Raw genomic sequence first — 16,296 nt, forward strand, 5'->3', positions numbered from 1 at the left:
CCGTGCTTTTGAAGTGGTGGCTGTCAACACTGTGCAATGCTCTTCCTGTAGACTTACATTATGCGGTCTCTGTCGATGCCTTTAAAAAGCAGCTGTAGATTTATTTATTCAAATTGCCATTCGTCTCACCTGCTGGTATCAAGTGTTGTAACCTGTATGCTTCCATTTGTTTAGTTTTTTATGGTTTTGATGTTTTATTTAATCTTATGTGACCGTAAAAAAGAAAAACATTGTGTAAATACGCCCAATAACGGATAAAACTCACCTTCCTTGTGGCTTACCCAAGTAAGAAAGGAGTGCGCGATCTTCTTCACTTCATGCTGCCGGCTGTAACGTGCTCATTGTTGCCTCGTGTATTAACACGATGAATACATTTGTCCTTGTAGACTGCAGTTTGAGTTGTTTTTCCCACCCGGTGGACAAGCTAGCTGAAACACTACTTGGATCTCTCTGTAACCCACTGATTTAACAAGATACTGTTTTTATAATGCAACTCCCAGCAAAGCAGTGTCTTCTAACAGTATCTTTTAAAAAAAAAAAAATCCTGGACCTGCATTAAAAATTAAAACCTTGGCCGATGCCCAAACTTTCCACCAGTCGATTATTTTTGAAGACATCCTGGCAAACAAACAGTCCTTGGTGGAGGTAACGCAATATAACGTAACACCAGGTCCTAAATAAACTTACAATTGAGAGTTAAATCAACAGCTGACAACGAAACAAAGTCCTGTAAAGTTACTGTGTTTGTTTCCACCCCTCGTGCATCACCCACACACATTCACCAGTGAGACACTTGCATCATATTTTTAATTTTATTCCTAGTATAAGAGACATACAATGGTATTCTGTGAGACCAAATTCATATTAATTCAAGAGGCGTAGCCTGGAAATCAAACAGAAAAAAAACATAATACTGAATCAATGAGACCCCGCCCAGATAGAATGTATTTACACCAAATCAAATACTGATTTTAGAGCTTTTAAGAGGCGAGACCGCTCCCTCAACCCATACAATCTGTCACCGGCAGAAAAAATTATGAAATAAAAAAAAAAAAACACTTCCACTCATCAAACACTGTAGCTGCCACAATTCCTCTTATAAACCATTACGGTCACGACCTTAAATCAAGTTGGATGTTTTGTATTTGTTGTTCCAAAAAGCTATTTAATGCTCTGCTGCCTGTTAATATCCAAATCAACTTTTTTTTTTCCTTTAAACAAACGCTGCGGTCGGACCTTTATTTACTGGAGCTCGAGTATGAATAGTAAACTTTATATTGGCTCAAATGAGCTCTGGGAAATTTCAATCAATAAACACCACTTTCAGATACAGTAAATAACATAGTGCTGTTTTCACAGAATTGATCACGGTTCCAGTCGACCGTGGCCAAAGTGACTCTGCTGAAAAGTGCAACAGCGGAGAGTCTTGAAGCTGTGATGTTTCTGACGCAGAGGCCGACCGGCATCTCCATCCCCGAGGGAGACCCCTCAGGAGATGTTCGGCAGCGTGGCCTCCTGGGAACCAACACTGTATCGATCCGAGAGACTATCTCAGCTCGTCGGATCAGAGTTCATTGCACTTCTCCACGTTTCCACACATTCCTAAACAGAAACTTTGTTGTCTCCACTCCTATTCGCTCCCTATGTCGCTGGAGTTGACACCTGGTGTCGCAGGTAAGTCAAAAATCGACAGCGGTAACCATTGTAGAAGTCCAGTTTCATGTCTTCATCCTGCATCTACTCTCTTTGTATACAATTTAGTGTCACATTGTGTTTTAAACTATCTCTTCTGAATAACAACTAAAAAAATATTTATTACCATTAGTTTTGAAACAAAAAAAACACATTCCTGCTCCATCAGCCCCTCTAACATCGACTTCTACAATGGCTACTTAAGAGGAACTGTGAACCGCTCCCTTAGAAAACCCAAAGAGAAGCTAATGCTAATGCTAAAAGAAAAAAAAAAAGTTAACAATGGCACCTAATCGGGAAAGTGACACCCAGTGGAAAGTGACATAATATGGAGGCAGTTGAACCTGAACGTCTGCAGTCTCAGGCTGTGTGTACTCGCTTTGCCAAAACACTCCCAAAAGCATCTGCAGGCTCACACGTGTGGGATAAGAAAATCAAACAAGAAAACAACAAAGAAGAAATGAAGGGTTTCATTCCAAAACTCTGTATTCATCTCGAAGAATAATACATTTAATGGTGTTTAATATCTCTCAAAATAACAGATGAAAATTTGTGAAATATCACTTTGTAAAAAAAAAAAAAAAAGGCTCAATATACTCAAGATATAACATAACATATGATTCATTAGTGAGTGTGTTACAATCATACTCGCAGTTCTCATAACAAATAATTTTTAAATGACAAATATCTCATTCTGGAATGAAACTCTTCAAATATACAATAGGATACTGTATGACACGTACTGACGACCATAGAAAATGAAACACCTACAATATACTGTAGCATAGTAGCCATCTGAGCCCCTTGCATTTACCCCTACCCCCATGTCACACACTATTATTAAATAAGGCACACATTTACACATACAGTTAAAATTTGGCTAGTAATTATTCCTTTATTTACAACCAATAGCCACAAAGTTAATAATTATAATAACTGCAGTCCGTTCTATGTTTTTATGTTCATTCTCATTCTGCCAGATGGCACGGCCTTTTTTGACTTCTTGTCCTCTTTGGGTCCAGAATTTTTTTTTTTTTTTTTTTAAATGTCCTTTTCAGAGGATGATCGACCCACTAGATTTGCGGAGCACCAATCTTAAGAGAAACATTCTCAAGGGAACTTAATGGACCCGATTTCGTCACTTCTGACTTTGACATCTGCTGGGACGGGAAAAGAAAAAGAAGAGAGGAGAGAGAAGACGAGTATAGCTGCTTTGTTGAAGTATTTCCTTGAACAAATTTGGTTCAGTTTTATTAGCCAACTGACAGGGTTGTATTGATGATGTGCATGATTTGGTGACCCCTAAGATTTTTTCTCAGCGGGTGGTGGTGGTGGGGGGGGGGATCGTTTGATATGCCCAAAGATGAAAGAGTATAGTAAGGCAAAGACGTAACTACTTTCAGGGGAATTTTGCGGACTTTTCACCACAGGTTACATATACTGCATATGTATATGTATACATATACGGTGTGGATATAAACACACATATATATACACACACATGCATAATATAAACACATTCGAGGGTGGGGTGGGTGGGGACTGGTTACCAACACTACATCAGAAAAAGGTTAAGCAAAAGCATGAATCTAAGCATCGCAGGAGCCTCTGGCTTTTTAGTCTTCAAGATGACTGATGTGTAAAGTTTTTCCAACATCAACGCGTCCAAAAACTAAGTTGCATTGTAAATCCACACTGAGGACATTGGCAGCCTAATATAAGGAGGTGGCATCACGTCACCTGAGTCAGCAGTTCTATAATAAGCAAGTAGCTGAGCAATACCAATATGGTACAAAGATATTCGTTGGACAAAAAGAAGAGGGAAAAACAAGTTTGGTTGAGGCTTTCGTCCACAGTGACACTGGCTGCCACGCGATTGGTTGTGTTTTCTTGTGAAGGTCTGCAACCTCGAACCCACTGCTTTTCTTCAAAGGAAGGTTCCTTTAAGAAGACACAACGAGGGAGACTCCCTCTCTAGTCCAGGAGTGTTACCTCCTCAGTAGTTGAACTTCCCCTGTTGGTTGACTGGGGACGTGGCAGGTATGAACAGGGGCTTGGGAGGGACGTCAGGTTTGAGAGAGGAGGCCCGGCGGACGATAGCACCCCGGTGTTGGACCTCCTGCTGCTCTCCGTTGTAGCTGTGCTGGCGTGTCAGGTACCCATTAGGGATGAGGGGGTAGTGAACCTCGCAGGCGCTGCCCGTCGAGTTCATCCGTGCCAGGAGGGGAGGTGGCTGGTGGGGCCCACCGTTTCGTTGGCTGAAGCTGTGCTGGCGAGGGATCATTCCTCCTCCACCTACTCCTACTCCGCCTCCATTGGGCATCTTGGTGGCTGCAGTAAGCAGCGAGTGCCTCTGGGAGGAGTGCCTCCTCTCCAGCGTGGACTGGTGGTGTGGGGGAATGTCTGGAGGAACATCCATGCGTCGGGTGAGGCTGTCTCGGGGTAAGGTGGATGAGCTGTAGTAGGGGGCTGATTCTGTCTCAGGAATCTGAGGTTGGATGCGGTTGGCGAATGCTAGTTGACAACCACCGCTGGCCATCAGACCCGATGGGCTCATTAACTGGGAGTTCTTGCTGCCGCCTGCCTCGTGGATGTGCTTCAGGAGCTCATCAAGGGAGGTTACCTCCATCACCTTCTGAGAGTAACCAGGGTAAGGTTGTTGTGATAACACACGTTCAACATTATGGATTTTGCGCTCCTCTGGGTGGAGATGACCTCCGACAAGTGGCTGTCCGTTGGACAGGCCGTGGGAGTACGGGAAGACCTGCTGGTGAAGCAGGGCTGAGCTGGGCCTGGAGACAATGTTGTGGGACTTTGGTTCCTTGGCATTGTTGCAATTCTGGTTCTTCTCCCACTGGTTCTTGAAGGCTTTCATGCTCTTGATAGGCAGCTCTGGGGTTGAGTCTGGTGTAGGCAGACCAGACAGCTCTGAGGAATGGTGGAGATGGTGGTGGTGGTGATGAGGATGGACCAGGTCTCCCATTGTCATTGCGTGATGGCCATTTCTCCTCGGTGGATGATGCTCCTTGCTGTTGGCGAAGAAAGAGTTGTAGATCTTTGGAGACGACACCTCCATCTTGTCGTCCTTACTCTGGCTGTCCAGTAAACCATTAAGCTTAGCCAGACTGCGGAGCGACAGGGCGTGGGGGATCGGGGCCTCGGGATCTTTCGACAACTTCTTGGTCTTGTGGCCTGTGTGGTTACAGTAGCAGGAGACCAGGAAGCCGGAGAGGAAGGCGCCAAGGACAAAAGCCACCAAAACACAAGCGATGAGGAGAGTGTAATGGACACTGTGATTGGTCTTCTCCAGCTCTGGTGGTCGCCTCACACCTTCAAAACAGAAAAGATTGAGAAAAGGGTACTTCAGTTAGAGCTTTTTCTGACTGAGCCAGAAGAAGAAGAAAAAAAGACACATTTTCAAGAGCTAATGTAGGTCAAGTAGCAGCTGGGACAGACAGGTTGTGTTTACAGGGGCTTCACTACGTGGGAAACAGCATGGGAGAGGTGTTTGAACTAAGCTCTTGGCTTCCTTTTCCTCCACTGTTAATAGATCAATACAGTCTTTCTTTCTAGGACCTGTGCTTTCCACTCAGACTGGCAGAGGCCAAGAGTTCCCCAGTCAGTGAGAAATCAACTCCGAAATGAGTTAGAGCTTTAAATATTGATGGGAGCGCGGCAGCAGGAACCTGATGTCATTTTCACAGACTTTGCTTTCCAATGCGAGGATCAGGGGTGAGAGCACCTGGTATGATGAACGAGCCAAAAATAACAGGTCTACCCAATCGCTCACTGAGTGTGGCGCCTTTGCCAAAACAGACTCAAATGAGGTTGTCAAATTCTTTTCAAAACGAAGCTGAGGGAGCAGCCAGTGCATCAGTGCACCAAGAAACACAAGGTTACTTAGCTGAGGTAAATCTACCATGTAAATGTCCTTGGGTGATGTGACCCTAGCACTCTGTTTGCCTAATGGCGTGAAAGGCAACGACTATAAGAGGACTGAAACCTGCCACCTCTCGTAATCAGAGCTCATTTGCAAGAGGCTGCCGCCATCTGTGGTGTCAGACCCTCCTCTCCGCCGTTAATGACAGTTTCTGTGAAACTGATTAGTCTGCGGAGGGGGACAGCTGAGCAGCACCGAGGAGGGAGAAAATGCAGGTGTTGCAAACAAGCTAAATCCAACGGCTAATGAAAGCTTCGTTGAGAAACGAAAATGGAAGATGATGATGTCTAAATCAGGCTTGATGATAGCTTATGAGATGTTCAGACTGATGATGACGAGGATGATTGGTGGATGAGTATAGGGGATATCAGCTGAATAATGAGGTCTGCATTAGAGTGAATTTTTAATCTTTTCTCTGAATTAAGTGACCGAGACGTGACATAATGAAGGCCGTTTTCTCCAGAAGATTCTCATGTAGAAATTTGCTGTTATTCATCGCTGAATGAGTTATGACGTGGCTGACATGAATAAAATCTATATATAGTGTATAACTTCATATTGCAGTAGTACTGAACAATATAACCTTCTCTTGGAAATTTTCTGGACACTGATTATAGATAAAATAACAATATGGGAATCTGTTTTTTTTCCTGTTTTTGGCTAGAAAAATCAAGTTTTTAGCCAAACTGATGCAAAAACTGTTTGCAACATTGTCTGCAGAGGCCTGAAACAACAGGGAGGTTTCAGAAGGATCATTTCAAGGTACGTACGGTATCATCATGTCGGCCAATCCTGCCAGTTGCATCATGATTTATCAGCTAATGTGGAGGTGGTTATGTGATGAAGCCATGAAAAAAAAACCAAATCCTCCCAAAACTGATGAAATTCTACAATCCATTTGAGACCAACATCTCAAAAAAAGGAATTACATTCTTGGTGGAATGGAGGATGTGAATAAAAATCCTCCTACATGAACTGAGGCCAGGGGTGAGCCTTATTAAAAGGCAATGAGTGTGTGTTAGAAGGACCATAAAGGGTCCTCCACACTGTGTGTATCTGATTAGAGGCAAATTTTAGGGGGATACTACAGGGATGGAAAATCTGATCAGAGAACTTGGTACATTATTTCAGTCAAATCTTGTAAATCCACAAGAGATAAAAGCACCAATGAGGGAGTCTAAACTCAATCTTCTTAAGCCTCAAAAGGCACCTGCCGCCATGGTAACTGCACAATGCATGAAATGGAAAGACATGCCATTTGCCTCCTGTCATCATTACAGCTCTAATTTGACAGAATCTCATTACAAACGGGGTAAAGATACGGCACAATCACAATCAAACTAGTTTTTATCTCTCGTTGTGACGGATCTGTACAGTTTCTGGCAAAAGTTTTAAAAGAAGTTTATTATTTAGGACATTAAGTTACTGTGAAACATGGTCAGCTCTTTCTCCTCTTTATTATCTAGAGGTTGACTTTTTTCGAGCAGGTGTGCTTGTACAGGCTTATTATCTCATCATCATGTATCACCACACTCATTTTCATGGGGTGCTTTGCTGCCATTTTCCCTACAGAGAGAGAGACTGTGCCGCACTATAATCTTTCTGAAAATAACGCTTTGAATAGAGCTTCCAATTAAAAATGCTCAATTTTTAGCCATTTATTCTTATGATTGCCTCGACTTATGACCACATTAAAAAGTCATAAATCATAATTGCGTCCCAGTGGGAGACGCAATCAAAAGCGATGCTGCAGTGAGCCTGTTAATACCTCTTCTTTTAATCTTGGGCAATCTTCTTTTTTTTTTTTTTGGGTCTCATTACACAGGCCGCCAATCAGCTCTGCGGCGACGTTGCGGGTCCAAGTTTGTGATTCTAACTGATCAGTGTCCCGGCGGTGGTGGCGGCGTACAGCTTTTGTAATGAGCGGGGAAAGGCTGCTCTCATCTCAGTGTGCTTTGTGCCTCCTGTTACCCCTTGTGGCTTCCTGGTACCTGTGAGTCATCTGTTCCCTCTGGGCCACGACACAACTCCCCCCCCACACTTCCCTGTCTGTGGATACAGGCCTATCGACGGGTCCCTCCTGGTTAAGATGTATGAGTCAAGTGCCACAGCAGGGGGTGAAACACACAGCTGAGGTAAACACATCTAGAGCCTACCGACGACCTGTCACAACACGTTTCATGAACAGGCCGGTTGACTCAATCACTGGGTATGTGGGACATATGGTGCCACTGGTCACAGTGAAATTAATACCCTGTGAATCATACCGACAGCCTGGCAAGCTGCTAGGTGGCGCACAGGAGGTGCTGGTGAACTGTACACACTGACTTGGCTATCTTAACACTTTCTTTACAAGCGTCTGGAAACTAAAGACACTTTGAAACTACAAAAATATTTTCAATTTAGATAAAAAAGTCTGTTTGTGGGAAAAATTGTCACTTCAAGTCGAGGTGATAATTAATGCCGCTTTACGCACCCTTCAGAACTCCCCTACAATGTTTACACAGCTTCAGAGTCAGTGTTCCTCTCTCACGTCGTCACATTATATTTCTGTGTCAACTCAACATGGTCTCGGCTCAGAGACGGCTTAATATAGAGATACCCAAGTCTGCCAAAAGGTAAAAAAGACAGATGGGCTGCGTGAGTGGAGGCAAGGGAGGCAAAGGAAGAGAGGGATGGTGACAGCCAGGGGATAGAAAAAAAAGAAAGAGAGGAAGATGAAGGGATGAAATTCAACCTTGGTGACAAACTGGTGATGAAGAGTGGAGTAAATGTGAGAGGACTCAAAGATCCAAGAGTCAGGGGAGCAAGAGCAAAGGGAGAGAGTGGAGATGAAAGAGAGAGCTACAAAAAAAAAGTAAAATGGAGAGAACGAGTGAATGTATGTGCATGAAGCAGATTTGAAGGAGGAGGAGGAGGAGGATGGGGAGAGCGGCAGAGTGAGAGACAGACAGACATGATGGGGTGAGTGACAGACCGTCACTCTGCTGGGTTTTGAAGCCTGGTGCTCTGCGGCAGCTGTGATATGGTTGGAGAACAACCCTCGCGCTCCTCCGCAGCGCCGTAGGAAGAGAGGCGCTCTGTGATTGCATCCATATTGTTAAAAATAGACAGCGCGGTAGGTTATGTAAACAGGCAAGTTTTACATGGCGTCGCCTGCGCCGCGGCTTACTAATTGGCGATGGGTTTTTGCATGAGGGCGAATAAAGTGTTTTTATTTTTTTTTTTGCTGCAGGTGACGAAGTCTGAAAACAAATTACAATGGAAGTGACAACTTCTCTTAAGCATGTGAGTGATTAAGTAAATGGCTGCTGTCTTTGCCGGCTCCCACAGACATCTTAAATCGACTTCATTAACAACACAGTAGCCATAAGCTTTTCCATGACACCAATTACCAGTAATCTGAACACTTTGAAGTTCCCTACTTGCTCAATTGTGAAGGAAAATTCTTGCTGCATCTCTCGCAGCACATTAAAGAATCAGAAACTCTACAAAACTGGAATTTAAAACACAGCCAGGAAGGAACAGCTACTTTCTGTTTTTTCAACACTTTCAAGGTCAGATATGAAATAATTTAAACAGGAGGAGCAACTTCTTTTCTTTTTGCACATACTGTAACTTTCTTCATTGGTTTTTCTCAAGGGTGCGTTTAAAATGCTTTGTAACCTGGAGAACAACTTGTGTTCTATTTTTCGCATCGAGTGAAGACGTTCGGAAATAGCCCTAATTAGTTTCTGCTTCTGCAAGCTTACAAGTGCATGTAATTGTTCCCTTAATGGCTACTCCATCCCAATGAGAAGCCGACGAGACGAAATGGCCCCGGGCTTCATGGGAGAGCTTTACCCCGGCTAATGCTGGAGATTTATTTCTTCCGCACTAAAAATAACAATTTTTAACTCCTGAAAGACACCCTGAGGTTGAGAAATGGAAACAAATGAATTATTTTCATTTTTCCAAAAAACCTGGTTGAAAGGCAGAGCAGCCCTGCCCGGCTTCCTGCAAGCTTTAGTCATTTGACAGTTTTAATACTTGATGTCTGTGCACTGACAGACATGGTTAGCAAACAGAGCATGACCGTGCGTGTCGGTGTGGCTGCACACGCGCACACACACACACACACACACACACACACACACACACACACACACACACACACAGACACACACTGGGTATATGTGCTGGATGTGTGCAGGGTTCTGGCTGTTGACTGAGTGAATTCAATCATGTACACTTGTTATTAGGAATTTGCATAATATTCCACCTCAGTGCTCAGCCAATTGGATGCGGTTTAATATATGCACACGAGCTAAGGTGATATGGTGTAATGTAACAGATCCATTCCAATTGAAAAGTAGTGGTAATGAGCACTGCATTTCATTCCAGGTGTGCTGATGCATAGAGAGCATAGATTTCATTACAGCTTCTGATTGAATACTGGTAAATTAGGCGTGCTGTGGCATCTGGCAATCAGAAGCACACTGTCTGTATGAAGTCCTTCAATATTTACACCTGCGCTTTGAAGGGAAAGTCAAGTTGTAGCAAGTCAAGTAGCAGCATACATATCGATTCAAACACTCAAGACAGCAGAGTGGTTTGGTTAAAGGGGTGGTTCACTCAAATTATCAAAAACATATCTTCTCATTTCTCACAGACACAAATATCATGCCTCCACTACGTATTTTTTATAACCACATTTGAGGGATATTTGCAAAAATTGTGTGTTTATGTGTATATTCTGTGTACTAACAGTATTTTTGAAGAAAACCTGCTGACATAAAGCTAAATTTGAATATTTTTACACACTTATAAAAGGTGTTGGCCCCAAAAGTCCAGTATCTGTCAGGATGTAGTTTATAATAATTTAAGCATAAAAATGTCAAAACTCAAAAGCAGCACGTCTTTCTAGAAACAATCAGCAGACGTCATCATGATTATTTTTCAGTGAAACTAATTTCTACAGACAAAATTACCAAAACAAAAACTATTAATGGAAAGAAACATTTGTTTTGTGTGGAATCAAATGTCTACTAATATAATAATAACTATAATATGAACATAAATACCCCTCAGGTTGAATAAGAACACATGTTTTTTTTGTAATTTGGGTGAACCGACCCTTTAAGTAGCATCTGATTAATCATCACAAGCCATTAAAACCAGGCAGAGCACATGCACTGATGTCCTTTGTGTTTTTCTTTCGCTCCATACATGCAGTTGAATCAGAAAATTAAAAAGAGCAGCTGTTTATTTGCCATTCAGTGGGCGGTAAAGCAAAACGGTTCCAATGCAAACTTTCACCTGTTGTGATGTCGGTGACACTGGAAGAATCTTTGCTTTACCAACATACTTAAAGAGACAGTCCACGCCAAAGTCAGGTAACAGTTACAGATATGGTGAAACATTTTTAAACATTCATCTCGGTGTTGCTGTTTTAGCTTCATCACTGGCAACACATGAAGAACATGCACCAAACAAAAAAAAGGAGAGGAAGCTTGGACTCCTAATAACAATGGACATTTATCTTAAAAGGAACAGTTCACCAAAAAAATTACAATTCAGTCTTTATCTACCACTCCAACGCTGGTGAAACATTTCTGGAGCTTCACAACATAATAGCGTTGCAGCAACAACTGAAGACGATAGGGACTTCTTATAGAAAGTTAAGAAAACAAAACAAAAACTGAAAATGCTCCATTCAGCTCATCCGGTATAATTACAGGGAGCATGCCAACACCTTTAGATTAGCTTTAAAAAGGGTGTAAATAACTTCTGGAGACTTGGATTACGGGAGACAAGCTGTATGGAGCCATTTCATTTTTTTGTTTCCGGTTGTGGTTTACGTTTTAAAACAAGTCCCCATCTGCTTCAGTTGTTTAGGAGAACGCTGCAGCGCTGTTTTGCTGTGAAGCTCCAGAAATGATTTGTGGACTACGAAACTTCACCTTACTTTTCCCATCAGCATGGAGATGATGAGATAGTAACTAAACTTACATTTTTTTTTGGGTGAATTGTTCCTTTAACCACAAGTGTAGCATCTATTTTACCCCAATAATCTTTGTTTCACAGCTCTGTCTTCCTGTTAAAACCCACATCTATCATGTCACATATTCGCTGTCTTTGGAGTGAACTGCTGCTTTAAGAGATGAAGAAACTGCTCGCAGGTCACTCAAACACCTGCGCAACAGTTTCAGCCATCGGCTGTAAAAACCAGAAGGGCAGATCATAAAAAGACAGTGAAGAAAGGTCAGTGAGAGAGAATTCAACAAAGGAGGCAGGTACAGCTAAAGGGTTAGTCCAACCAACTAAAGAAAGGAAAAAGAAGAAAGAAAAAACAGGCAGGTAAATCGGGAGAAAAACTCCCCAGAGGTCAATGAGACAGATTAAGGGTAAGGGGTTAGGGTTATAGCAGCCGGGACGACTGCGTGGGTGGATTTGATCACTGTGGGCCCCCGTGGATCGCCGTGACGCTCGGAGCTGACGCCTCTCCATCCTGACACTGAGCTCAGCTTTAATAACCGACACGGAATAAAGAGCCATTAAAAGAGCCGGTTATGGAAAGTGAAGTATTCGGTGTGTGTGTAATGCCTTTAAAGTTAGTTTTACAGCACGTTGCAGTGTGTGTTTTTGTAGTAAAACATGATGTCACTTAAAAAATCGCAGTAAAGTGCTGGTGAGTGGAGCGAAGGGGAAAAAATGGCTTAGTTCTGTGTGACCTTTAATGAGCGCCATTACACCATGACGATGACTCAGGGAGTTCAAATTGGCAGCAACGTTTCAAAAAGTGAAGCAAATGTGTGCGTGTATGTGTGTGTGTGTGCACACGATGGCCTGACTTGTGATAAATCATGTAAGAGCAGCCAGCAGGGTCAACACAGATGAATTAAATCCGACAGCCAGCAGTTCTGTTTAACCGTCATAATGAACATGTTTCTGGATATGCAGCCTCGGTCTGACCCGAACTGATCTAAAGATGTATTAAATATTTTAAAATCCAACTTCACACACGCTCTGCTGTTTGAAAAAGTGACAGCTGCTGTTAAAATTAAATGGAAAGTAAAACTCTGGGAAAGAGTTTTACATTGACGCTGCTCAGTTAAACTCATGACGAATGAAACGTTTATTATTATGTATGATAAGTTTCTTGACTTTTGCTTTAAAGTGACTACGAGGGACTTTCAGTTTTTGTTGATTCTGGCGCTCCCTTTTGACAAAAGCGGTCCGACACCAGCGCCTGCTGTTGTAAATATCCTTGCTGGCACGTGCCGGCGGAGCGTGCATTTGTTTCGGAAGCGTGTGACGGAGAGACCGCAGGATGGATTGCGATGAGGTAATGTATTGATATGTGATTTTATGTGTGATATATGTGATCGGACCAGAGCACAGGCGTTAATAATAACTATACAAAAATAGCAGTCTTCTCGCTGATTGTCTCGTTTGCTGTTCCAGGTCATTTATAATCATCAGAGGAATCACGAGACCATTTCATAAACACTTATTATACAGTTATTTTTAATATTAAACCTCATATATTTGTTTCATTTTTTTTTACCTTGTTCTTACTATTACAAGATAAAAACATTACAACATTAATCATAAGAAATATTGATCCTGATCTGGACTGAAGCCTCTGTGAGGAGCAGATACGATGATGGTGGTTAGAGGGGACACAGCCTGAGCCCTCTCAGTGACTGGATGATCCAGGCGGTGTCTGTTGCCGTGGTCTTTAGAAGTATAAATAACTCTTTAGAAAAACTAGCTGGCATCGATGGCACCCGCAGGACGTCGAGCCCTTCTTCATGGAAAAGGTTCAACCCGAGTTCACTCTCTGCTCTCCTCATGTAGTGTTTTAATGAGTTTGAAAAATGCCTGCTTCACTTGATTCTATTATCCAGCCATCTCACTGGGTCAGCTAAATTAGCTGCTAGCCTGGCTTTTTTTCGTGCAGCCCACGCCAGTTCACCTAAATGTGCAGTGGGGTCACGGGAAAAAGGTCAAATCACAATAGAGGGCAGGAGAGGGGAGAAAACAGACCAAAGGTCCACAACCAGGAGACTTGTGAAACACAGTTTTGCTAAATGTTCGCACACAAAGGAGAGGTGGGCGTTCGCCGGACAGAAGCAGCTTCAGCACAAGCCTGACTGCTGGCATTTTTCTAAATAGCAGCAGGTCAACAGGTGTCCTGCCCTGGCTTTTTAGTCTTCCCTGGTGTTTACATAATGTAATGCAGCTGCCCACACGTGAGCCAATATATTTCACTTCAGCTGTCCATAACTGAGCATTAAATAAGAAAACAAATGTGGTGAGGATTAACAGGGCTGTGTGAGGTGAAGTGACTGGCTGCCTTTGTGATTTTTACTTATAGATTTTATATCTCGCTGACATTTATGGATGAAGTGGATTTACAGGTTTACTTCTACTGATGTGATCGTTGCGAGATGTTTACTGACGGGGACACTCTTGGAAGTTGGGGAACTTTTCTGAGCCGTCGTATCTGTCTCACCTGTCACGCATAATAAATGTGGACTTTTCTTCCACAGCCTCACAATAATAGAGCGAGTAAACACTGGCTTACTAACTGGTTTTGTTTTAAAGGAGGACGGCCAAAGTAAGGCTCTGCAGGACAAAGTTGGTGAGCCATAATATTAAATTTATCCCTCCAGATTCTTCTCAGTAAAAAAACCCATACAAATTAATACATCTAATATAAATCACTGTTTTTTTTCTAGGATCCCTGATTATTTTTTATTATTTTTCAGAATCGTAGCACATTTTCTAGTACCAATTTTGCATCTTAACAAGACAATAAGTTCAATTTAGTCAGCTAACTATAACTGGTGTGAGGGAAAGCTTGTTAATAGGCATTTTGACTTGTCACAGTAGGAAAAGCATAGAAATAATGAAGGCTCGGTTCCATTTAGCTGCTGGTCCTCGTCACATTGTCATGGCTTACTGGGACATTTTAACAGAGCAGAGCCGTTGTTAATGCTGCAATACCGGTGCTTTTTTTTACTTTATGACCCTACTTCACTACTTCTCAGTTTCCTGATGAATTTATGGTCTCACTCGCTAGTTTAAAGTCTTCTTCAACGCAGCGTGATGTTCATTTAGTTAAATTACGGTCCCATTCACAGTAAATTAGATGATAAAGAAGGGTATGCTTTTGGGCGTCGTCGTCCTCGGGTTCTCAATCAGATCCAATCAGGACATCCTCCCCCAGCTCCACACTCTTGTCCAAATTTCTTCACTTTTGGCTCTAAAAAAACAAGATGGCAGCCATCATGCAAAACTTAAGGCTTCACACAGAAGTCCATGCACCAGTGGGCGACGTCAAGGTCGGTTTACACTGAAAATCTTTCAGAGTGTTTATTCAACTTTAGTGTTTAGTAACTTTTTGTCTGGTATTTTTTCTCTCCTGATTGGCCGTCCTGTGTTTTGTCCACTATCTGTGTGCTTCTGTCTTCCTGCCACCTTGTTGCAGCTATGAGATTTGTGACACAGCTGCAGAGCCTCTACAGAAGGTTCAGACACAAAAGCAGATATGTGGTGAGAAATGGACAGGAAGTGAGAGAGAGATTGGATGCCCTCTTGGAACTGTGACGCCGTTACTTCCACACCAGCTCCTCTCCCGCCTTATCAACCCGCCCGCCCGACTCTTCTGATTGAACCGGCAGCATCACAGTCTCTGGCTGAAAATAGATTGCGTTGCTGTTTCTATTACATCCTACTCCTTCACCCCCCTCCCTCCCCTCCTCCCTGGTGTCCAGCTCCCTTGCTCAGGCCCCTGCTGGTTATTTATTTGTTATGGGCTTTTCTCATTTGAGCCCGAGTAGCTCATCATTGCAGCCAGAGAGTCTGTCTGCGTGAATGGAAGCTTCTTTTACTTGCTGAGGATTTATGGACTTCTGACATGGTGCCTGCGCAAGCAAGCAGCAAGTCGAGGACAAAAACTGCTTCGTGCCGCCTCTTCCTCCCTGAATCTCATCCAAATGAACCGTATCTTGTTCAGGAATATGTTCCAGAAGCGGAAAAATGTCCAGAAACTTTCTCTCCCTTGCTCTTATTTCTTCTACATGACCATTAGAGGTTCACAGGGACGTTTGGTTGCACTTCCTAACACAGTTTTGTGGCTCTTTGTCTTAAATTTCCTACTTTTGAAAGCTTGTAGTGTTAAATCAGTATGAGTGCCAACTGTCAAATTAAAAATGTAAGAACTAATGAGACTTCGAGCCTATAAAGATCAAGATGTAATTAAATATTTAGAAGCTTGTTGGAGTTTTATAGGTCATGTCATTTATTTGACGTAGCTGGATGGTGCGGTGTCATTGTGGAAGAGTTACATTTCAGGTTCGATGCCTTTAACAACGTGTGAAGAGAGAACTGAACTTTCATTTCCAGAAGTCAATCTCATTCACATTCACTTTGACATCTGTAATTACACAAATTCCAGCCCAACAATAGTCTGTGGAGCTGAAACGATGACTCAAATCAGTTTTTTTTCTAATCAAAATGCCAGAAAGTTGATGCTTCCAGCTTCTGTGATACGAGGATCTGCTGCCTTTCTTTGTCGTACATTACAGCAAATTTGAATATCTTTGTCAGGATGTTGATGAAACAAGCAATTTTCTGTACGTCGCCGCGGGCTCTGGGACATTTTCTACTATTCT

General features: G+C 42.7%; 1 protein-coding gene across 3 annotated transcripts in view; it reads right to left on the reverse strand.

Annotated features, from left to right (window-relative positions):
• Positions 1-793: 793 nt before the first annotated feature.
• The window catches only part of sema6cb (semaphorin 6Cb), a 170,650-nt gene continuing 155,147 nt past the window's right edge, over positions 794-16,296 (reverse strand). For all 3 annotated transcript variants that reach the window (XM_073485695.1, XM_073485694.1, XM_073485693.1), the window contains one exon: positions 794-5,022. In XM_073485695.1, the coding sequence (XP_073341796.1) occupies positions 3,689-5,022 (1,334 nt within the window). In that variant the 3' untranslated portion in view covers positions 794-3,688. The remainder of the gene's footprint in view (positions 5,023-16,296) is intronic.

This window comes from Pagrus major, chromosome 17 (assembly GCF_040436345.1).
Source record: "Pagrus major chromosome 17, Pma_NU_1.0".
Taxonomy (NCBI): Eukaryota; Metazoa; Chordata; class Actinopteri; order Spariformes; family Sparidae; genus Pagrus; species Pagrus major.